Consider the following 24,199-nt stretch of genomic DNA (forward strand, 5'->3'; position numbering starts at 1 on the left):
TTCTGTTGAAACTTTAACATCATCAGCATTGGCTTATTGCCACACATATGCTTTGTAAATATATATCTGCTATATATATATATATATATATATATATATATATATATATATATATATATATATATATATATATAAAAGCCTTGGAATTAGCCAACACCAGCTCTTGCTTAAAAGACACCATAAGAAATTTCCAGCATGAATCTGTTTTGTAGCCTTTGTAATCTAGAAGAAAACTCGCACATACTTCCAAAATGAACATTACTTTTTGATCTATGATTCCATTTATAAAATGCCATATGACAAATTTTGTGTGGAAAATATTTTTAAGTCACATATATACTGTACATGTGAATGCTTGTTCTACTACTTAAATGTTTTAAAATAATAAAAAAAAGCAGAGCTGTGCACGTCATAAACCTAAAGGATGACCTGCCAGGTAATTAGTGTCATAATTTTCAAATTCAGGCTGTATTTGTCATAAAATTGCTTGCAAAAAGTTTTGTGCTTTATTTCTGTTGCAATATAAATAAAATAATTCCTATTTTTGGTTGGGGTGATTTGTGGAAAATTAAAAAAAAAAAAGAACAGTCAACATATGGAGTGAGTGAAATAAAAAAAAAAATATTATTATTATTGTCATAAATCCAGCCGGTATGAAAAACAGCAACCTTTTTTTTGTTGTGTTGTTAGTTTTAAAACATGGAAAGTTTGGAGGCTCTGCTTTAACACGCTCTAGACTACAGCTTCAGGAACATTAAAATTGCTTGACTTATTCTCACAAAGCTGCTATTTGCAGTTTCAGTTAGACTGGTAATTGGCGTTTTGCTAAATAAGGAAGCATCAGAATTTCCAATGGCGTTGCAACTAAAAACGTATCAGCCTTTGCCTGAGCTGTAAGGACAACTTGAGTATTGAGTAGAATTGAGTAGAAATATAGTTTATTGTCCCATGGTGGCGAAATTCAGGTGTACCAGTAGCTAGTTAAATGCAAATAGTAGAACGAATTTTCAAACTAAGATAAAGCAAATATGCATATATGAATATATGCAATGTATATATAAAGTATACTTTATGTATATATGTACATAATGTATTTTTACATATATTACTTAAGAAATCACGTCAAACGAAAACAATTAATAACTTTTAGCATTCTAATTTTTATAGAAAAGTTGTCACAAGTTGAAAGTGAATGAAATTTTAACTCAACATATTAAAATTAAAGGTGGCATCATCACTTTCTGTGTAACAAACAATAAAGTTGAGAGGAGAGATTCTGGATTTCTTACCAACATGATTAATTAACCTAACAAGAAAAACAAATCTAGATTCTAGATTCATTTCTTTACTTAACTTATTATTACGGCATCGCAGTGCAGTTCCAGGCGACATTTGAATTTAATCATAGATGGAAATATTCTAATTTTGCTGAAGTCTTTTGAATGTGTGTGTGAATGTGTTGTGGAGTGTGTTTGGGCTCTGATGAATCTGTCAGGACGGAGGGCAGGGGGTGATGTGACTGCTGACAGGCTCCCAGCAGGCCTGCTGAGAGCCCAGATACTCTGCTCGCCCTCCCTCCAGCTTCCCCAGCCACCCAGCTCCCCTTCTCCTCTCTCTGGCCTCGGCTCCGACACATTTGCTGTGTATTAGCCACGGAGAGTAAATTACAGCACCCTGGACCTCTGGATGATTCCTCTCCTTATTCACATGTCCTTCTTCTCCTCTCCTCCAGCTCATTGTCTCCCCTGCTTCTCTCGGTGTTGTTGGTTTCCTCTCAGTTTTGATCTGTTTTCCTCTCTCTGTCTGTCATTCGCGTCCGGGCTCTTGGACTCCTTCAACCCTGTCAGATTTCGCTCCCCTGTCTGTCTTTCTCCCACTTCTGTTATACTTCTCATCCACCATTCCTCCATTGTGTCACGCTACAAAGCGTTCCCTCCCTCATACACATCCCCTCCACTTCCCATTTACTTTCTTACAAGCAGGTCCCTGTTGTCTAGGCTTCACAGGTTTCTTAGCCGACTCTCTACCTCTCGCACCTTCTCCCTCTCAAACATTTCCCTCACTCTCCCTCCGTCAGCCCTCCTCCTCCTCCCTCTTTCTGGAAACAGATGTTGTTTGTCAGATCTTATCATTACTGGCTAATTAAGAAGACATCTCTTCTCCTTCTGTTTTGCTTCCCTCTTCTCTCTCCTCTCTTCTTTCTCTCTCTTTCTCTCTGTGCCATCCATCCCAGATTCATTGTTCTTCTGAGAGAGAGGTTCGGGTCAGGGTTTGATGCACACATGTTATCGGTGAGCCTGATTAGCGACAGATTGACTGAAAGGGTATTAAAAAGGTAACATTAGTGTTTGCTATGTTGCAGGCGACCCTAAGCACATTTGTTGGTGTTACCGTGCATCTCCATCTGACAGTTGTGAGAATATATTTTGAATCTTCATCCCCCAGGGCACACCGAGCATGCTGGGAGAGGTCAGGCCACTGATGGGACGTCTATTCCCCGTCCTGGTTTTGAATTCATGTTCTCTAGACTCCGAATATCCCTCCATATCCATCTATTTGGCAGCACAAACACAGTCCCATGTGGCTGAGCTTTGTATGCAATCTCCGCTTTTGGCTTTGCTCAGGAGACTGAGGCATTAATTCATTTAAAATTGTTAAAATGCACATTTAGAATCAGGTGAGAGGTTGTGGGGTAAAACTGCTTTTGGACCCAGGAGAAACCCAGCTGCGATGTTGGAGTGCCTCTGGTATTCCCTTCCCTTCAGCCCACTTTATTCCTCCCAGCTTCACCGTGCCACAGTCAATTTTTCGTGGTGGTATGCCTGAAAGCTTTACAGCAGTACTGAGCTCTATAAATCTGTGCTCGTGTTTAAAAATGTTTGGCTTTGTCACAGTTCTCCATTTTAGTATCGGGCTGGGTCTGGACTGAGGTTGCAGGGCTGAGCCTGGGACAGAGGCGCGGCCAAAATGCACACAATCTGACAGAAGCTACGTGGATCATCGTCTCATTGATTATTTTACAACACAAATCCAGGTATTTAATTGTGATTTGATGAAGAGATGAGGTTAGAATTAAACTCTAATAGCTTCATGCAAAATGCTTTGTGGAGAAAAAATGACACTGGACACTGTAAGCATTCTTACAGTAGAATATGGTGGTGTCAGTATAATGCTGTGGGGACAAGGAAGCCTGTCAGAGTTGATGGAAAGACGAAGGGAGTGAAATTCAGGAAGAACCTGGGAAAATCTCTAAAACTCTTGTGACTGGGACGGCGATTCACCTTCCAGCAGGAAAACAACCCTAAACACACGAATGATAAAGTAGACGACTTTAGATCAAGTTATATTCATATTCATGTGTTTGGATGACCTAGTCAAAGTCCAGTTTTAAATCCAATCAATAACTTATTGTAAGATGCTGTCCACCCAATCTGACTGAGCTTGCGCTTTTTTGCAAAAAGTATGGATCGCATTTTATCTTTGAATTGATAAAAGACTTTGCTCTTCAACAAAATGTGGTTCTGCAAAGTTTTGACTCAGGAGAGTAGAACATAAATGCATGCCACATTTTCCAGATTTTCCTATATATAAAAAAATATGAAAAAAACACACTTCAGTTTTGGCTTAGTATCAAAAAATAAAAAATACTAAAGGGATGGGGATATCTTTGTAAGTTGAGAGAGCAAAAAGCAAAACAAACTTGCCTAAAACACACTGAATTTAGACTTATCTGACTCTTTTATAGATATCTGTGTCTGCGTAAAGACATGATGGAGAATGAAGGGGAAAACTAATGGATGTTTGCAGGGATGCTTGCTGCTGAGTGAAGCTGAAGTCACAGATTTCCATGTATGTTTTTGGAGGAGGAGGGGAGGCGTCTGGAGGGACCGGTGTGAAAGGTCCTGTGGTGGTATGCGACAGAGGAGGTATCAGTTCGTGGAGGGTTTTCTGTGCCCCATTAGCAGTGTCAGAGGTCATGTGCCCCGGGTGTTAACCCTGATGACCAGTCTAGCTTCCAGTCTGCCAGGGGACCCTGGTCCAGGGGTATTTATTACCTACCACTACCCCCAACATCCCCCTTATTACCAACACACACAGACACAAACACCCCTCCAAACACAAATCTCCTCATGGACGAAAACAAATCACCCAAAGTTGATCCTCAGCTGGGGTACATGTACTAATTGGATGCATATCCATACAGCGATGCATGATGACCCATCTGTAGCCTGATGTCTTGGAATTAAACACGGGCTCATCCAAATCTTAGTCTTTAGCGGCGAGTTGCAGCATGTTTTGATTCCTCAGATGCACTTCGGATCAAAAATCATCTCCTATTTCTGTTCAGATATCTCTGAGACATTCATGTCGGAGGCATTATTTTTACTAATGTAATTTTGCATGACTGATTGTACACACATGGTCGCCTGACTTGGACCAGTTTTTCTTCGTTGAACCCGCGAAGGTGTGCTTGTGTGTGTGTGTGTGGTTCGCACAGCCTTTGTGTGACACATGCATGTCGGGCTGCTGTATGAGTTAGTGCTCTTAGTGTGTGAGTGTGGCAGAGGAAGGCCCTCAGCATGTCAGTATGTTTTAATGCTTCACATCTGGTTTCCTAATTTTCCTCCCTGCAGCTCCCCTCCACCGCCATGTCAGGACACTGTTTTGTTTTTTCAGGGTGGGGGTGATGGAGGGGATTTCTGATGAGTGATGGCCCTGCATACAGGACATCAACAATCTTCCTCTCTTCCTCCGTCTCTGCCTCTTCTCTTCTTAATCTTTCTTTTTTGTGTGTGTGCACTCACTTTGTATTCTCACCACCCTGCATCTGAAAGGCTAGATAGATAGATATTGCGAATCAAGTTATTTTTAGTGTCATTATCCTTTTCACCCTCGTTCTTTCGCCAAATCACTGAATTTGCACTTAGTCAAACTTTAGAAAATGATTACGTAAATGTGCATTTAGCTAACTTGAAGCTTGCAGCAAACCATTTATCAGTTCCTGCTGCCACCAAAGCTGCATTCCCAAGGAGCTGAGAGGCCGATGTGTTTTATGACAATTTGAGAAGGCAGTTTATGTCGACAGTGATTAGTGCTGATGAAATCCTATGAAAGTTTATGTCAAGCTAGGTGCTCACCAGATGATTAAGGCCACGTGTAAAGCAGAAAGCCCTCCTGATGTGTAACAGATGCCCTAACGGACACAGAAATGAGGAACAGAGCATCCACTCCAAAGAACAAAACTATAAAATCTGCCTATTTTTATTTGTTCTCAGTGTCACAATTTGACATTTGCTCTTTGAACTTGGTTTGGTAAAGTTAGTTGCAGCAGTTGGGACGCTCAGGTCTCGCTGTAAGACATTTGGTCTGTTTGGCCAGAAACAGGGATATATGAATGAAAACAATAAACAAACAAACAAACAAAAAAAGATTATATTGAATAATCTTGACAGGAAACATAGTTTAAATGAAATATATTTTAAAATAATAAGGGCCTCTGAGTTTTTGTGCTGAGTTACTAAGATCAGTGTTTGTGCTGGCAGAGTCTAACTCAGAACGAATGCCACAAGAGGAGAAGAAAAATTGCTCTAAAAGCTCTTTTAACCTCAAGCTGACAGCTAAATATTTTATCAGAGAAGTCCATTAGCTGACAGTAAGTTTGATTATTGTTTGATTATTGTTATATTTAGGTTTTCAACCAACTGTGTAAGCCATATTTCAAACTTCAGATAAACAAAAGGAGAAGAAAAAGCGCAACAAGTCTCCTTCAGCATCGCTTCCTGGAAAAATATGTTTTCCAGTTTAGTGCATTGCCCCTTGACTGCTTTAACTAAAGTCGGTAAAGATCTCTGGAAACAACATTTCACCCACATCTGGTGTAAAATGATGCAGAGATTTGTTATCTTTTATGTTTTCTGTGTTATAAGCATGATTTTTAATGTAAGGTTCTTGAAGACAGACCCAAATTTAAGCAGACTTTAGCAGTTTAAATAGCTGAAGATGCTCATGTCTGTGAGATAATACCATCAGTGAATCTGAAATGATTTTACTTTTGTATTAGATTGTTTGTCACAGTTTTCTTAGTTGAATGTTTGAGTTCAGCTCTAATTTTAGCCTGCAGCAAAATCCAAAGATTTAAATCAAGCTTTTAAAATGTCTTAAATATAATCACCAGTGTTATTTAGCATATATTGTAAATTCTGCTGTTTTTTATTAATGTATTTATTTTTTGGGGGAGGGAATCCACATTTAAACACACCTGTGAACCTTTAAAGACTTCTGCCTCTGAAACTGGCCTAATAATGGTCTTTAAAATTGATACATCCACATCACCTTATCCTGCTTCAATTTCTTCATCTTGGGAAAGTGGGTATTTAAAATGGTTTGGCTTGCAAAAAAATAATTCAGTATTAAGGAATCTGTTGAATTTATGTAACATGTTGAAAACAAACTTTGTGCCCTGACTTTTTAAATAATTTTTTATCTTTTTTTTTTTTCAAATCTAAATGTTTTAGGTCTTCAAACAAATTTTAACATCAAGAAAGGATCATTTGAGTAAATACAAAACACAGAGTGCAAGTGATGGTTGTATGTATTAAATAAAAAGCAACCCATACCAGCCTTGCCCTATGGGAAAAGTAATTGCTCTCTTAACCCTAATAACTGGTTGTGCCACCAGAGACACCAACAACTGCTGTCAAGCATCTGCAGTAACAGTTAAGGAAGTTTTTACATCCAAACCATCATATTGTTTTTTAGGCCATTAAGACGTATTCTTGATGATGTGTTTTAAATCATGGTTCTGCTTTATGAACCTTGTCCATCTGATCTCACAAGGTATTCTTAGTCAGAAATTGTTTTACCAAAAGTAAGAATAAACTAAATTTGACTATGATGTTTAATAATTAGGATCAAATTCGAATGTATGCAACTGATTTTCACTCTGTCTGTATGATTGGATAAAATTCACTATATTAGTTACATACATTGTTTTTTCACTGCTTTTCTTTTAATGTGTCTTAAAATGATGATGTTATGGATCATCAGAACACAAATATGTTAAATTCAATCTATTTACAGTTTTGAAATATCAGAACTACATAATATTACCTTAGTTTGGCATAATGTGCATTTTATTCTTTTCTGGGTTTTTCTTTTCAACAAAGTTCATGCATAAATGTTGCCTTACATCTTTTGACTGCATTACCTAAACCCAAAAGGTTTCATAGTTAAAAATGTGCCACAATATAGACAGAGTGGTTCACAATAGCAAACTAATTGGCTAATTTGATTTTTTTTTTGTCATATTTGGGCCAGCAATACATTTCTAGAAGACAAAAATTTAATATCTGGATTTATCTGAGTCAGCCATGAAAACGCCCACATAGAGGATGAGATGTAACATCACTCTAGGTTTTAATGTTAACTACTTGACACTTTAGGCTGTTTGTCTTTAAGATACAATGAAATATCTGGGTTTAGTTGAGTCCATCAAAACCTCCATTACTGAGTGTTGCTGCAAGCATCATCAGGGAGCCGACCTCAGCTCCTGCACAGTCGCAGCCGTCCATGTTTCTCTATTCCTGCCTGTTTTCACATCCCCAGACCTGGAGACAGACTAAACTGGGCTAAAACCGAACCAGACATCAACCAGCTAGACTGAGACTTGATCGTGGTGGAGTGACTGAAGTCATTTCTTGATTGTGCAGGTCAAGCAGAACTCTGTGGTTAAGCCCATTACAATAATGGGCTTAACCACAATCATATTTTATATAGTGCTAATCTGATTTAGGAATCATTATTTGAAAATGGATTTATTTTATTCACTCAAACTTTGTTTTTGTCTGGTATTAAAATTTGAACGAAGCAAAATAAATCTGTAAAGACTGTTTCACATCACTGTTGTCATAAAGCGCCTGTAACACGAGCCGCAGGTTGAAACACCTGTTCAATTTTAACTGGTCAAGTTTTATGTAATTTACTTAATTAAGTCAAAACTATGTTGAATAAAGGTATTACAGTTGTTGAATTATTTTGTGATCATCAGTTCTAAGCTTACATCATAATGTTCTTGAAAATTTTAAATTGAAATTAGGAAAACTCACAGAAATTCTGAACCCAAAGGTTATTGAACTTAGATCAGACTGTAAAGCAACTTAACTTTACTGCAGAAATTCAGTAGCAGTTCTGCTGAGAAAAAAACATTGTGGCAATTTTGATATTTAGAAATATAAAATATTTGTTAATATTTAACTCTGTTACAAATAAACATGTATATATTAGCATTTTTTGAGCCGTTTACTTGATAATAACAACTCCACAAAGCTTTATGTCATAAAATCCAAACTATCCCATTAAAGTGTGTTTAAAGACAGAAAGTGATACAGAAGATAAAGCACAGTTCACAACCCCTGACCACATGCAGCTATGGTTCAACTCAGTTACCATAATTTTGCTTATCAGATAAAGTTTACCTAAGAAACCAATGTTTTCTAGTTTGTATTTGTTTTGTATTTATTTTCTAATCCAAGAGGAATTTTTTTTGTTCTAAAGTTTTTTTATAAAGGTTTTTAGTTTAAGTTGATGTTTAAAACTTCAAACTCTCTTTATAAACATTCAACAGAAACGTCGATTCTCTTTTCTAACTCGTCTTATTTACACTTGCACTATTTGCACACTCAAGTGTTACTCACTTGAAAGTGTTATTAGCAGAGAATAACCTGCATTATTGAGCAGAACAAGATGTAAATGTATAACATCACCAGATTAAAAACAAACACACTTGCACGATGAGTTCTTTGAAATCGGCCGTTCTTTGCTAATGTCCCTGTGACACAAGGATTACCTCCAAATCTTTGCAGTGTGTCGTACACTGTGCTGTGTGGGTGTGTTACTCCACCAAAACAAAACAAACAACAGCAATATTAAACTTCTGCAACCACAATAGAAGAGGGGGGGTAATAAAAAAACAGAGGGTCCTCAACTTCTTATTAATTATGCAAGATTAGTCTAATTATAATTCAGCAAATGAATGTGTGGCAGAAGGTGCGAGGCGACGGGGCTGGGAGATTTGCATGTTAAGTGGGCAGAGGGAAGCGGCTAATGCATGCTAATATATGCGTCAATGTCTCGCTTTAATTTCAGCATTTGCAGCTGTGTGCGTCCGAACTGAGGGGGGTGAAAAGTTGACTCAATGGGTTTTTGGGTAAGGGAGCTGGGGGGGTGCAAAGGTGGGTGTGTCAGCGTATTAAGGGGTGTGTGTGTGTGTGTGTGTCGGTGTGTGTGTGTCTCTACATGCCGGTGTGTGTGCGAGGCATCTGGTGTCATATAAACAAGGAATGATGAGAAGAAGTCAACAAATAAGGTCAAGAACCCTCAGAAAGTGCATAAAGCCAGAAATGGATGTAGACAGTCGCTGAATTAGGGTTGTGGTTTTCTTGGCCCTTGGTCGTCAGTTCACCGAAACTGTCATGTCATCCAGTTAAATGTGTGACGACCGATTGTTACATTGTCTGCAAAAAGGCTGGTGCTACCAAACCTTGTCATTTTCTGTGTATATATCAAATGTATTTAATCTTCTTAAACCTAATTCTGTCCATCCATCCATCCATCATATTCCACTTATCTGAGATTGGATAATAATTTTGATACCCCAAAATAAAATCCTTTGCAACTTCTTCCCATAAGACGTCATCTAATCAGAAAAAAGTCTATCGCTCTGAGCTGCATTGTTGCTGAAAATGTGCTATATAGATACAATTACCCTACATAGCTATGTTAGCTACATAGCTGTGTGTAATTCAATCAAATATAGCTGCTCTGTGAAGGCCCCAGATTAGTTAGTATCACTGTTGCCTTTTAGCAAGAAGGTCCTGGGTTCGAGTCCCAGCCTGGGGTCTAAATGCTTGGAGTTTGCATGTTCTCCCTTCTCCCCACAGTCCAAAAACATGACTCTTGGGTTAACTTGTCTCTAAATTCTCCTTAGAAGTGAATGTGTGTGTGCATGGTTGTTTGTCCTGTTTGTCTCTGACTTGTGACCTGTGCTGTTCCCGGCCTCATGCCCGTTAAATTACTTACCAATCTGTGGCAACACTTGAAGACGGATTCTCAGAAATGCTTCCCTCTGATGTGGTTGAAGTTTTCCATCTTGAGCTGTACAAATCTGGTGGACACATACCCTAAACACTTAATTTGAGAGAACTAAGAATACAAACACATGACAGACTTTTTCAAATTTTTCATTAAGCATCCCTCCCACTATGACATTACGGACTATTTTGTGCTTGTGTGTCTCAAAACATAAAACGCTGATCAAAGTTTGTGCTTGTAACATGAAAAATAAAATGTAAGTTCTTCAAGTGGCGTGAATATTTTTGCAATTTGATACTGTTTGATTTTCAAAGATGTGCTCAGCTAGAGTTAGAGTAACACACCTCATAACTTTTCTGTGAGATGTCCACAACATTGATGATCTATTAGAAGTGAATTCTCAGTGTGATGTGTGAGAGGCACATATGGGCCCTTTCACATTTTCACTCCAAACTGAGATCTACCGCAGCTCCGAGGTGGAAGGTTCGAACTCTGACAGATAAATTGTAATCACTCTCTGCCAACAACAATATTGATTGTCCTCTGAGCGCATAACTCAACTCCAGAAATATTGGAGACAAGTTGGAACTGAGAACTAGTTTCAAGCCAGGTCCTGTTCACAAGGGAGGAAACTGGAGCAAGCGATGGAGAAATGATCAGTAAAAGCTGAGGGAATGAGGGAGAGATTAGTATTCGATGGGAGGATTCAGGGCTGTGGGGCCAATATGAATTTCCTCTTCACACAGCCGCTCCACATTAAGATGAATTATGTTTGCAAAGAACACAGTGTGGGTGAGATCAAACCAACCCACGTAAGCCAACAAAACGCTGCCTCCTTCTGTGGCATTTTTCTCCTCACTGTTATTGTTTGCTTAGTGGAAACAGCGACAGTGATTTAAAAAGTACTTCACTGAAGTAAAATGCAACGCAATGCTGGAAGAAACTAGAAAAGAATTACTTTAATATAAGTACAGGAAGATACTTTGAGGAGAGTTAGATTTATGGTGCATCTGTGATCTGATTGTTTCTGCTGCTGCTTCAAAAGCAGAGCTGGCTGATCAGACACAGCGACACCTAGGGAATATTAATGAATATTATTTGATACAAAACATAGTTCATGCATATATAAAACTGACTTTTTTCCTTCACGAATATATTCAAAACATTCAGACACAACAAATTGAGTGAAACTATTAAGAGGTCAAGACATCACAAACGTAAGAAAGATGTTGAATAATAGACCTAAAAATGTTTAAGTCTTTTTGTCATTTTGATTAAAATATTATTTTATGCAATTTAGTGTAGAAAGCTGCACACATGTATAGTGTGATGTTTACATCTGAAATCTGTTAATGGATAAATAAACATAAAACTGAAGTAAGAAGTTTCATGTAACAGAATAAAAATATGATAAGTTGGACGGCTCTTCAATGAGTGATGACCCTGAAAAATACAATAGATCAGTGCTGTAAAGAAATTAAATAAGTTTGTGACCATTTTTTCATTATATTAACTATATTTATACTAAAATTACAGCCATCAAATATTTTGCATTGCTTTTTAGTAGGGATGCTTTTGATAGCATGTTTATTCAAAGCTGTAAAATTCACCAACTTCACTCAACTTTAATTCTGGAAGTTGGTTTTTGCTGCTTCTTTAATTTAAACCTCTCAAAGCAGAGCGGATAAAACCCTCACTGTCTTCAATTTCAAAGCAGACCAAGTATTTTTATCAGAAAACATTGCATCTGGGTTTATTGAGGAAAAGCAAACTACATGTCGAAGATAATTCAGTTTTATTTTTCATTTGTTAATGATGTTTTAATTATTCTAAAATAACCAACTTTTATGAATTTTGTAAGAGTCGGCGACTATTTTCTTATTGACATAGAGTAGCATAATGTCCAGATCACAATGGTTCTTTTTAATCTTCCTGATTCACTTAAAAACAAATAATCCTGTCTTATAGCTATGCACATGCAATGAGATTATACACTAATGTCCATCAGCATTATTTACTCTGTATTATTACTGTGATTGTGTAGCACTTCCCTCACTCATCAGCGATGTTGTGGACATTGAATTGTCTCCAGTTCATGTCGTTACATCGATTGATATTTTATTCCAATCAGAGCAGCTCAGCCTCAATAAGCTGATCCAAACACAGCAGTTAACCTGGTTAAAAAACTCTGTGCAACATCCTGACAATCTGTCTCATAAAAAGTATAAAGTTTTATCATTTGTTTCTAAAGATATATCATACAATTAGAGACTTCAATAAACTCACTTCTCTCCAATTTTCCTCCTCTTGGTAGAGTTTTCATGCTGAGCAGTTTGCAGAAATGCATGTTTTAAAAGGACTTATGGCTGTATCAGCTCCGAACATATTTCAGTGCTTTTTCAGTTACATTTTGCAGACAAAACAATGCAGAAAAAAAATGTTCTCCAATTTCTAAAACGTAAAAATGTGTTTTAAATGTCAGAACCTTTAAAAGACTTTACACAGACATTTTCTCTTAGTATCCCAGCATGCCAATCAGGACACACTGAACAGGCGGACCAGGAGGTGCACCGGTCTGTCTTTGACTACGAATTTCTATGTAGTCCTGACTGACGAAAAACACTCAGGAGTTAGGGAAAATTCAGAGATGTTGGATCAACAAAATACTGTGAATGACCTATTATGCAGTTTTGCAAGCACACAAAAATAAACTGATTTTAAAGGATTGGCTGTGAATTTCATGGCAAAACAGCAAGCTGGGGTTGCAGCTGCAGGAATCCCAGATGGTCGACCATCAACAGGAGTTTTGTCAGGGAGCCTTGGTTAGAACCTGGGACCTGATTTGAACATTTCTACAAATAACTCTCCTTCCTTACTAAGAGTATAAATAGGAGAGTAATTTAGCACCCACTTTTAACCACAACTTACTAAAGTAAACTCAACAACTGAGCCAGGTTTCACACAACTGTGTTTTAGTCACATCATGATTGAGTTTTTGACAGACATTTTTTTGTAAATGGAGTGGACACTTAGTTTAAGATCTGAATTGTTGTTGTAGCAGGGTCACCATACAGCTCAGATGTTTTTTTTTTGTTTTTTTTATTTAAGTTTTTTTATGGCCTTGCAAAACATCTGAATAGATCTTCTTAACCTCATCCTTGCCTCCCTTCACTTTATATCCCCTTCCTCTGTTTATTTCTACATTCTCTATTCGTCTTTTCACCGTATTTCCATCACAGAAATTCGGCGTATTTCTGTGATGGAATGCGCTCCAGTTTCTTCCTCCTCTTTCCCATCTTTGCCTCTTAGCGTGGGGACTTTGGGATTGCGGCAGAGCTGCGTTGCCATGGCAGCTGGCTATGTTTCCGAACCATGTACACCTGGGATTTGGAGTCTCTCTCAGTAGTCTCCCTCTCTTCTATTTATTCCACCTTTCTTTCAGGTTTTCTCTGGTGTAGCTCAGGCTATCAGCACCCCCCACCCCCACTGTCTTCAGCTCCACAGTGCGTTGGATTGAAGTTACATACGTGATGAGACTCATATACTTGAAAAAAATAAAATAAAAAATCATGTCCATGCGAGCACCTGCACAAGCCTCCTTCCCTACCTTCGTCCTGCCACTTCCTCATTTAATTTTCTCTGTGGCTGTCTCTACTTCGTTTCCCTCTGCGCTCCCATGTGGGGTTCAAATATGGCATTGTGGGATACCACAGTCCCCTGAGCCCGCTGGCATACATCATTGTCTCTGGTTTACTTTGAAACGCAGCAGCACTTTTCACTCGGCTTGTGGTTCCAGATCTCATTACTTGATTTAAAGTGTAACAACATTGACTTTAAAACTAAACTAAACAGCTGGGATTTATGTCAGAACTGTAATCACATGTACATACATGCAATCACACAGGACCTGGCTGTGAGAAAAAAAAAGCCTTCTTTGGCTTTTGGCGTGTGAAAACGGGGGAAATAATTACATACTGGAAACTGTCATGGAGTTTCTTTGTTGCTGATGTTAAAATTTTTTTTACTATGTGCCCTTTTGTTTACCTTTGCAGGTTTTTCTTGAAGTTTTTCCTGAAATGCAACCAGAACTGCCTGAAGACAGCAGGCAACCCGAGGGATATGAGGAGATTCCAGGTACATGAAAGATGTTTACGTGTGTGTGCGTGCACTTGTGTGTGGACATAAAAAAGTGGGAATACCAGAGGATGAAGAATTTAATAGCTGTGATAAAAGAGCATCTTTATACTCTTCTATTATAAGACACTCTACTCTCCCATTCAGTCTATTTCCAGGTAAACTGTAGTACTAAAACACTTTTAATTTAGACTTCTCCTCTCCACAAAGTCTTCAGCTGGACAGCTGAATTGTATGATGGACACAAAATAGATCCTCAGACGTTTTCCAAGCAGAGCTTATGTGAAATAACTGGTCAAAGAGAATGACCAGTTGTTTTTCTCAGATAGTTTGCTTCACCTTGGGCAGGTGTGAAAACTCGCCTTTTTTTTTCTGTTTACCTCTGGTGCAGCTCTTACTGTGGAAATGCAACCAAACTATCCAGTAAGCTAAAACCAATGAGAAGAAGAAACGCCTACGCTTTAAAATCCACATTTGGTGTCTGTGGAACATCAGCAGCACGTTTCACATGGTGTGGGTTTTTTTTTGTACATCTGTAGTTTTGCTGATGGTTCATTTCCCTGCCTGCTGCTTCCACTGGCCTTGTGACAGTGCCCCAAATGGCCTGATGCTGTGACTGTATGAGGTTGTCCAGTCTGCCTGGTCTGCTTTCAATAAGTGCAGCTTGAAAGTGAAAGGAGCCAAATGAAGTGAATCTTTCCGTATTTCCTGCCTAGTTGAACCTTGGACCATCAAAGTGTGAGAATGCCTTTAGTTTAGCCAGAATAAAAAATCTGTTTCTCTCAAAATATTGTCTTTTTCTAATATTCTAAACTCTTGTTTCATATTACTGTTTATATGAAAGTCGCCTGCAGCTGCATAAACTCTTTGATGAGACAAAACAAGTGCAGGTTAACATCCTATTTCCTTAAATGCACAATAGGAACCTTGGCAGACAGTTTGTTTACTTATGATAAAAAGTGTCTCATATCTGCAAAACTCTCCAGGAAGAGGAAGAACTCTAATCTGCCAACCTTAAACAGCTTTTAGCTACTTGGCTCTAATGACATGGCTCTCATGTTGTCTAAAAATGTGCACCTGATTGGCTGTTCCCCCATCGCGTTCAAATGAGAAACGTTGTTTCTCCCACTCCAGCAAGTAGCTAAGCTAAACCAGTTTATCATTACCTGATCGCACTGTTCACTTTTTTGAAAGTAAATTCACCCTTTTTTTTGTACAAATGCCTTCAGCATGCTCAGCATTAATCATTTATTCAAGTGCATCCTTTGGTTCTGAATCCAAAGTAAAAAGACACTCCAAAAGTCACGACCAGAAGAAACCAGACCACAGAACAATGACGGTAACTACCAGGACTCTGAATTAGAGTATCGCTTTTAGTTTGGTCCATTTATCAAAAGTAGACATCATTTGAATACCCAGCATTGTGTTTTTCACCAATTGTTCATGTTTATTTGTCTTTCGATACTTATAGTTAAGGAAAAAATAGGAATATTTCTCCTTCTTTCATACGAGTACATTTTTTAACTACTTGGAAAAGTTAAGAAGTCATTTTTAGATAAATTAACTTTACTGACAAGCAATGAGACTGATTTTTTTTTTTTTTGATATCCAAAGAGAATATTTGGTTTCTGGGTCTTAAAGCCAATTAAAGTAGCTGAGAGTTGCTACAGTTGTCACATGGCAAATCTCTGGGAAGGTTTTCCAGTGGAAGTCATAATGGAGAAAGAAGTTAAAGGTGAAAGTTAGAAATCAATAAGGAGTCAGAGAGATGGAAAGACAAACCAAAGAGTTATATATGTGGGAGACATGGCTGTGGGGGCGCCTGGGAGCAGGAAATAGGTTGAGGTGTTTCAGGAAGTTGTCAAGAATTGAGTGATTGGCTCCAGATGGGGAAGGTCATGCTCCGTGACCCAGGAAGTGGTCACAAGGGACTCCTCGTGCTCACTTCCTCTGCCGTCTTTCAGCACCAGCGGCCTCTCTCTGGCATTCTCCTTTGCCCGGCAAAGCCTTGTGTCCGGCTGCCCCCGCCCCTCTCCGTCCTCGTCTCCCACCGTGTTTGCTTTAACTCCTGTGGTGTGACACATGCTGAGAAGTTATGAGTACACGAGCGCTCCAAACTCTGGGCCTCTGGGTTAAAAGGTGATCAGGGCTGGGCAGGAGTTCGCTGCTTGATCGATAATTTACAGTTATTTTCCTTTCCCTTCCACCACCTATGGAACATATGTTTTTTCCCCTCTCTTTTGCTTTGCTCCTTCACCCCCAAAAGTTTCATTATGTGTGTCTTTTAAGATGAAGGTTTATTATACATGTCATTTCAAAATATATGTCATAATATCCTGGAGCATATAAATATTATGAATAATGAGGGCAAAAACTTGGGACTATCCCCTTGTTAAGTGTATAAAGTGCCACCTATGGGGTGCAGATGTAAGTGGGGACATGCAGTAGGCAGAAAATCACATTATGGTGCCATATATCATCCACTGCTTTAACAACCAGCTGAAATAGGAGATTCGGTTCATATGTTTGTTGTCACTGAAGGATTAAGAGGAGACAACGTGAGCCTGCTGCGTGCTATATGAATCAAAAAGTTAGTCCAGAGTCAGAGGCAGAGGCCATATGGTGACCCAGTGGAGGAGTGAAGGGGTGACAGCGCCAGAATGCAGATGTGTTGTGGAAATCCCTGAGATGTCAGATCATCCATTAAGAAATATGACCGTCACCTGTACAGAAAAACAAATTGTTGCTCTGGGATTTTCACACTTGTAACTTGATATTTTGACTCTTAGCCTGCAGTCTAAATGCTTCATCTATGCTCATGCGTCTTCCTCTTTGCCCCCTTTGTCCTCTCGCTCAGGTGGTCTTGTCCAGCACAGTGAGTGTAGATGGACACGTCCTGGCCGTGTCAGACAACATGTTCGTCCACAACAACTCAAAACATGGCCGGAGAGCTCGCCGACTGGAGCCGGGAGAGTCTGTGGAGAATACCATGGAATATGGTAGGACAATAAGATAAGAGGTTTAATTTACCTGTTTTTATACGGTTTTTCATCATTTGTCACATTACAAACACACACTACGTATTTTATCTGAATCAAAGATTGAGACTGTGATTCATTTACACACAGGCAGACTTTATCTCTGTAGGCAACAAGCTGAGCCAAGTTGTATTTGAGGGTATCAGAGTCAAGGAGGCTGCATAAAAGGTCGTATGTGCTACTTTTTGTTGATCTATACCATAAAATGTTGAGGATATGATGTCAGAAACGGTGGAGAAAAATCAAAAGGGTGTGAATACTCTGAACATAGACCAAGAAAAACATATAGTAATCAGTGTTATCGGAAATCTCACTGGGTGCGAGTATCGAAGAACTTTGCTCGACTTTGTCAAAGTTTCACATATTTGAGAGGCAAAAAAGAATTAATTTACAAGATTTATTAAAACAAGCCTAAAACTTACACTAGTAATATTTCATTTCTGCACTAATTAATGAAAGCTTTTACACAAGTGAAGAGTCAGATCATTTTTCCAACTCTATCCAGACATTTGTCCTGTATTTAACCCAACTTTTAAATGAGGATGTCTGTGCATGATGCATGACTTTAAGTCTCTTTTCAAGCAGCTGTTTTAGCCTAAGATAACATACATTTATATTGTGATTTTAATCTTCAAACTTTTTCCACTCAGTCCATACAGTGCAAAAAGTTGTAAAAGTGTCTATAAACTTTGTACTTTTTCACATTTTGTCACAATACAATCACAAGTCAGTGTATTTAATTCAGGTTTTATGTAATGGTCCAAGAGAGTCATTAATGTACACTTGACATCCGCACAGCAAAAGACGACAGTGGCAGCATCATGATGTGGGAATGCTTTCTGCAGCATAAAATAAAAACCACGTCTCCTTTTTGTGTTGCTCTATCACATAAAAAACATGATAAAATGTGAACAATTAATGAATACTGCTGGAGGGCGCATATATGTTAAGTATACCTAACACTTTTACCCTCATTTCTTTACTTTTATTGATCGTCATTGTAGATTGTATTAATGAAGCTTTTCTCTCCCGTCTTAGCCACCCCCTGCATCAAAGCCATCAGCCCCAGCGAAGGCTGGACCACCGGCGGGGCCATGGTCATAGTCATTGGGGAGAACTTCTTCGACGGGCTGCAGGTGGTGTTTGGAAGCATGCTAGTGTGGAGTGAGGTAAGAGTTGTCTACGAAACATCCCGCTAATGATGCTGCACATTGTGAAATGAAATGCGCAGCATATGGCTTGTCTCATTATTTGGGTGATTTATGAGCAGTCTTAACAATTGAATCTTCCCACAGTAATGAGTTAGCCTAAATATTTACAAGACGTGGGGAGGCGTTTTTTTGGTGACACCGTTTGTGTGCTTTCTCCTCAGCTGATCACTCCGCACGCCATTCGTGTACAGACGCCTCCTCGACACATCCCTGGGGTCGTGGAGGTCACCCTGTCGTATAAATCGAAGCAGTTCTGCAAGGGAGCCCCTGGACGCTTCATCTACACAGGTATTAGGATGAGCCATTTTTCTTAAAGTTAGATCCAAAGATTTAAATAATTGTTTCTAAAGCTTGACAATCTAATGATTTTTTTTAGCCCTTAATGAGCCAACTATAGACTACGGTTTTCAGCGACTTCAGAAAGTAATTCCCCGGCATCCAGGTGACCCAGAGAAGCTAGCCAAGGTGAGACAAGAGTTACCTAAACTTATCTTTAAATGAGTTATGATTATTATGCTTTTGTCCTGGAGTTGTCAATTAAATTTCTTATTTTTTACAGGAGATTCTTCTAAAAAGAGCAGCAGATCTTGTTGAAGCCCTATATGGAAATCCACACAGTAATCAGGTACTTAGAAACAAAACTGTTTCCTACATTCGAAATTGATGGTCATTAAGTAGGGCATTTCTAATTTAGAACATAAAATACTTTAAAAATTGCCCCTGAATTATACAAACATTGACAAACCCCTTGAACTTTTTTCCATTTTATTGTTGTAATCTTTCCTTAAGTGAGAAGATCCTGGTCTAATGTTTCCTCCCTGATTTTGCTTTTTCAATTGTGAATTTGTTAACTTCCACAAATTAAATTTTTGATAAGCAATCATGAGCACAACTTTTGCACAGAAATGAAAGAGGATTGGAAATATTAGCATTATCTGACAAGCAAGGGACGCAACATAGGAAACAACAATATTAGTTTTCTTTTTAACTAGTTTTAACAAGATATATTGGCATGGAGGAATTAATAACCATTTATCAAACATTATCCACACACAACAACATTACTCTACATACAGGATGTGTTCAGAAAAAAACTGTACAAAGTTTTTTGCTTTTTGTTGGCTCTGTGACAGTGACCCACATGAGTTCATGGTCCATTTAACATTACCTCATATTAATATTGTATTAAACAGTTTAACTGTTTCTTTAGTTCAGACCCGTAATGCTTGAGGGGTTGACAGAGTGTCACTTAAAGATTCTCAGTGTTACAGATTAATTAGTTCACTCCTGTTTACTACCAGAAGTAGCAGCACCAACACATATCAGCCAATTGGCTTCATATTTCCTGAAACTGACCTGTTGTTTGTCACTTTGTTCGACTTGCTGCAGGACATGCTGCTGAAACGTGCAGCTGACATTGCCGAGGCACTCTACAGTGTTCCCCGTCCTCACAGCCAGTTGCAGGCGCTGCCCAGTTCACCAGCCCATGGGAGCGTCATGGGCCTGGGCTCCTATCCATCCCAGCTGGGGGTTAGCATTGGAGATCCAGGACAGAGCAGCCAAGGTTAACAAACTGAGCAAGCCAATCTTTTCTTCTGTCTTTCTGGCCAGTAAAGCTTATGAGCCTGCTCTGATGTTTCCTTCAGGTTATATCCGTAACTCCAGCAGTTTGTCTCCGAGGGGTTACCCCTCAGCTTCCACTCCCCAGCAGTCGAGCTACGGAGGCAGCGGAGGGATGACTGGAGGCTACGGGACAGTTCCCATGACAAGTCTGGGAGTTCCTGGATCTCCTGGCTTCAGCAGCGCTTCACCCACAAGCTCTCCCTACAGTAAGACTTACTGCCTGCCTGGAACTCACAACGTTGATTCTGACTCGGTTTCAGGCTTAACACCGTTTGTTTCTCTCTGTTTCTCAGTAATGCCAGCGAGCCCCACAATACCAGGAAGCTCCAGCTCCTCGTCTTCTCTCTTGCCTTTCTCCTCTTTCCCTTCTGCTGCTAAACAGAAGAGTGCTTTTGCTCCCGTCCTCAGGCCCCAAGGTTCTCCTTCCCCCGCCTGTCCCGCCTCAGGGGGGAACAGCTTCAGAGGTAGTCATCCAACTCACTATCTGACCCCGCTGTCTGAACTCACCAATGCAGTCTAACCCTATACTAACCAACTCAAAAGCTATGACTGAACACGACTTGGGTGATGTACAGTAATGAAACGCCTGACTGATTTAGAATCATAGATTTTGTATATTTTTTTCTCTCCAGCGATGACGGGCCTGGTTGTCCCCCCGATGTAGCAAAGCACCTGCCCCCAATCTGCCCCAGAACACTGCTTCACTTACCTCCCCTCCTTTTTGGCACTGAGCAGGGAGACTGAAAAAAACTGATCACTAGTGAGCGTAACTTTTCCTCCCTGATTCCTACCACTGTCTCTCAGCCCCCTTTTTGCGACCAGTCAGTGGAACGGGTGGGGTATGAAAATGTCCAAAGACCAGCAATCTTCTCCAGATGCACAGGATAACACATCAGCCTCAGCTACAAACAGCAAGACTGGACAGTTTACTGCTGTATGTGTGTCTGACAGGAAACCTCAGTTTAATTTCACCTGAAGCTTCAAAAAGGATCTGTCTGAACCTCTGATCCACCGCCACATACAGCATCTAGTTTTTGCAATGCCTGCGAAAGACTTACATGATGCACTGCTGGATCGCTGTGCGTCGACGGATGCCGGACAGCTCAGATAAGAAGCCGCAGCTCTAAAATGTGGGGTGCTTACTTTGTGTGTGTGTAGACACACTAAATGGCATGTGCATACACTGTCTGTGAGCTAGAGAGAGGTTGTTTTGTAGTAGACTTTTAAGGACAACTTACATTCCAGAAAAGTAGAACCCTTATATTTTGTTTTGATTGTTTTTTCAAGGGAGAAATCTTTCTCATGGGTTATTACTAAAATGAATTCATATATTGATTTATTTAAGAACAAGCAATTTAACTTATTAAAGTTAGTTTAGGGAATAATATAAACGTGTTTTTATAAACTGGTTCTCTTTCCAACTGTTGATGAAATTAAGCAAGCTCTCCAATTGCCAATTACTTTGATAAATGACACTCTGTAATGGATTTTTTTTAGTGGAGTTTTGTTTTTTTTTAATTAAACTTCCCTACTTTTCAGGTTCTTGCAAAAGCAATTATATGTGTTTTGCCCGCAGTTAAAGGTTATTGTCCTTGTGTAAAAGGAAATATTAGTTAGCCGTATCCTTTTTATTTCCACTTAAAATGCATGCTTTGTTACACCCATGCTCTGGTACTTTTTCACCCTGAATAGTTTGTGAACTTTCATTTCCGATGTCTAGTCACTATGCAGTATAGGAAGCAAAAGCACAACAGCTCAAACAAAAAGAAGAAGGTGTATTAAGTGGTCATTTATTATCATGTTCATACAGCCACAGTTCCTTGTAAAGGTATTCAGACCTGTTGAGTTTTTCCACATTTTGTGAGGTTGCAGCACAAAACTGTATCTAATTGGGATTTAGAGCATAGACCATTACAAAGTAGTGTAGTGAAAAAAACAATTATGTTGTGTTTGATTTTCTACAGTATAATAATGGTGAAGGGCATATTTGGCCCAAAACACGTCCCAAATAATTTGGGGCATGTTTTATTACCAGCTTTCTTCATCTACAGACTGATTATTTTTTGCTTATAATTCAAGATTAGTAATATTGTAAGGAGAAGGTCTGTGAACAAACGTTTTCAGTTCTTCAGATTATCAAGTTGGTTAAAGTCTGGCCATTGGCTGGGCCATTCTAGCACATGAATATTTTTTACTCTAAAGCTTTCCTTTATATGTTTGAGTCACTGTCCTATTGGAAGGAGAACAATTTAGCAAATCTGAAGTGGTTTTGCAGTCTCTGACTGTTTTTCTTCTAGTTTTATCGTTTATTTAGTTCAATTCACCTTCACATCCACCTGCCTGTTGTTGCTGAAGAACATAAAAACCACAACATGATGCTGCCACTCCCAGTTTCACAGTGAAGATGGTATTTTCAGGGTGATTTGCTGTGTTAGTTTTCTATCCCACACAGTTTTTGTTGATCAAAAAGCGTAAAGTTTGACTTAATCAGAGTAACTTCTTTGGCTCTCCACATGAGTTATGACAAACTGTAAAAATGAGTTGACTTTTAGCAGCACTTTCTTCTTGTCCATAAAAGCTAGATTTGCAACAGATTCTCCCATCTTCACAAAGGATCTCTGATGTTCTTCCAGCACAGGTTTCTTGGCTGGTTTTCTGATTATTGCTTTCCTTTTCCAGGCTGTAGGTGTAGCTGGGCTGACATGTCCTGATAGGTCTGAAGTTGTGCTATACTCTTTCTACTTCCAGATGATGGATTAAACTTTGCTTTGTACAATGTTAGAGCATTGATATATTGTTTTATGACCCAATCCTGCATTAAGGTTTTCCAGAGCCTTATTCCTGAATTGTCTGTTGAGTTTCTTGGTATTCTTGCTGTTTGGTCCTGGATGTTTTCTAAAAAAGATCAGGTTGCAGCACTTTTAAGATGCACATTGAAGTTGCATGTGAAACGTTGAAATCCTTTTCTACACTCCACAATTGTGTTACTTTGTGTTGGTCTGTTGCATAAAAATTCCACTAAAAATTATTTGAGGTTGTAACGTTGGAAAATTACACAAAATTCAAGCCGTATGAATACTTTTGAAGGCATAGCATTATTCATGACAACACAAACTCATTCTCAGGACGTGCACAAAGAACGTAAAGGGTAGCTGACGTAAGCAAATTTGTTTTTAGAGTTCAGTTAATCTTATTTATTAAAAAATGTTAGCAATTTATTTTTATGTTTTTTAAGCCATCTTCTTTTTGAAGTGATACAAAAAAATGGTGCAAACGTGATTTGTAAATTCTAAGGTGTAATTATATTTTGTGCTCCAAATAAAACAAGTAAAAGGAAAAAATAACTGAAGTGAGTTGAAGTGGTTATACACATTTCTTTCTTATGTTACGCTGTGGTGTCCTGAACATGGAGCTTTTCCTGCAAGCCTCCACATCTCAAGGTTGTGCCTGATCTATTTTTGACTATGCCCATCACCTGTGTGCTCGTGCAGCTTGTTACACTGTTTTGTATACATAGCTGATGAGCCGCAGCATCTTAATTGTGATGCGAGCGTTAAAGACTGAGTAGAGCATGTCAAGATAAACAACATCCTCCTCCCTCCCTTCTTTCCTCCCCCCCCCCATCTCTCTCCTCTCCAATAAGCCTGCTTCTCTCTGAGGACCAAGCCTCTGGGGGCCGGAGTGAGAACCACATGAGTTTCCTTCCAACGCGGCCTCTTCCTCTCTCTGTTAAAGAAAAAAAAAATACACTCACACACAGAGGCATGCGGCTCACCGCTGCCTTGCTTTCTTCAGTCTTTGTTTGGTGCTGCTTCATCCCGTCTTTCTTCCTCTCGCCTCTTATCCTCTCTTGCAATGGTCCTTCTCTGTTAATGTAATTAGCACTGCTAAAGAAGGGCAGTTAATTACCCACTCTATTTTGATCGGGTAATTAATGTTATGCCAGGAAACAGCAACTGTTTCATTAACATAGCCCTCAAAGCAGTGAGGGGGTAGGGTAAGCGCCCATTGGTAGCAAGTCTGCGTGTACTGTGGCGTTTTTGCAGTGACAATGAGGGGACGTGTGGACTTCAAACACCAGACACTGCCCGCCCTTTAGCCCCA

The 24,199-nt window shown here is 39.2% G+C and overlaps 1 protein-coding gene across 4 annotated transcripts in view; it reads left to right on the top strand.

The window, feature by feature from the left end:
- Nucleotides 1-23,448, top strand: part of ebf2 (EBF transcription factor 2) — a 38,774-nt gene extending 15,326 nt beyond the window's left edge. For 2 of the 4 annotated variants that reach the window (XM_032579753.1, XM_032579754.1), the window contains exons 7-16: nucleotides 14,142-14,223; nucleotides 17,081-17,222; nucleotides 18,300-18,430; nucleotides 18,634-18,760; nucleotides 18,849-18,937; nucleotides 19,032-19,097; nucleotides 19,862-20,036; nucleotides 20,119-20,301; nucleotides 20,389-20,559; nucleotides 20,728-23,448. In XM_032579753.1, coding sequence (XP_032435644.1) covers nucleotides 14,142-14,223; nucleotides 17,081-17,222; nucleotides 18,300-18,430; nucleotides 18,634-18,760; nucleotides 18,849-18,937; nucleotides 19,032-19,097; nucleotides 19,862-20,036; nucleotides 20,119-20,301; nucleotides 20,389-20,559; nucleotides 20,728-20,759 — 1,198 coding nt within the window. In that variant the 3' untranslated portion in view covers nucleotides 20,760-23,448. Of the gene's footprint in view, nucleotides 1-14,141; nucleotides 14,224-17,080; nucleotides 17,223-18,299; nucleotides 18,431-18,633; nucleotides 18,761-18,848; nucleotides 18,938-19,031; nucleotides 19,098-19,861; nucleotides 20,037-20,118; nucleotides 20,302-20,388 lie in introns of all 4 variants that reach the window. The other 2 variants (XM_032579750.1, XM_032579751.1) reach the window with 1 other exon arrangement.
- Nucleotides 23,449-24,199: the final 751 nt, after the last annotated feature.

The sequence above is a fragment of the Xiphophorus hellerii genome, chromosome 12, assembly GCF_003331165.1.
Source record: "Xiphophorus hellerii strain 12219 chromosome 12, Xiphophorus_hellerii-4.1, whole genome shotgun sequence".
In the NCBI taxonomy this organism is placed as follows: domain Eukaryota; kingdom Metazoa; phylum Chordata; class Actinopteri; order Cyprinodontiformes; family Poeciliidae; genus Xiphophorus; species Xiphophorus hellerii.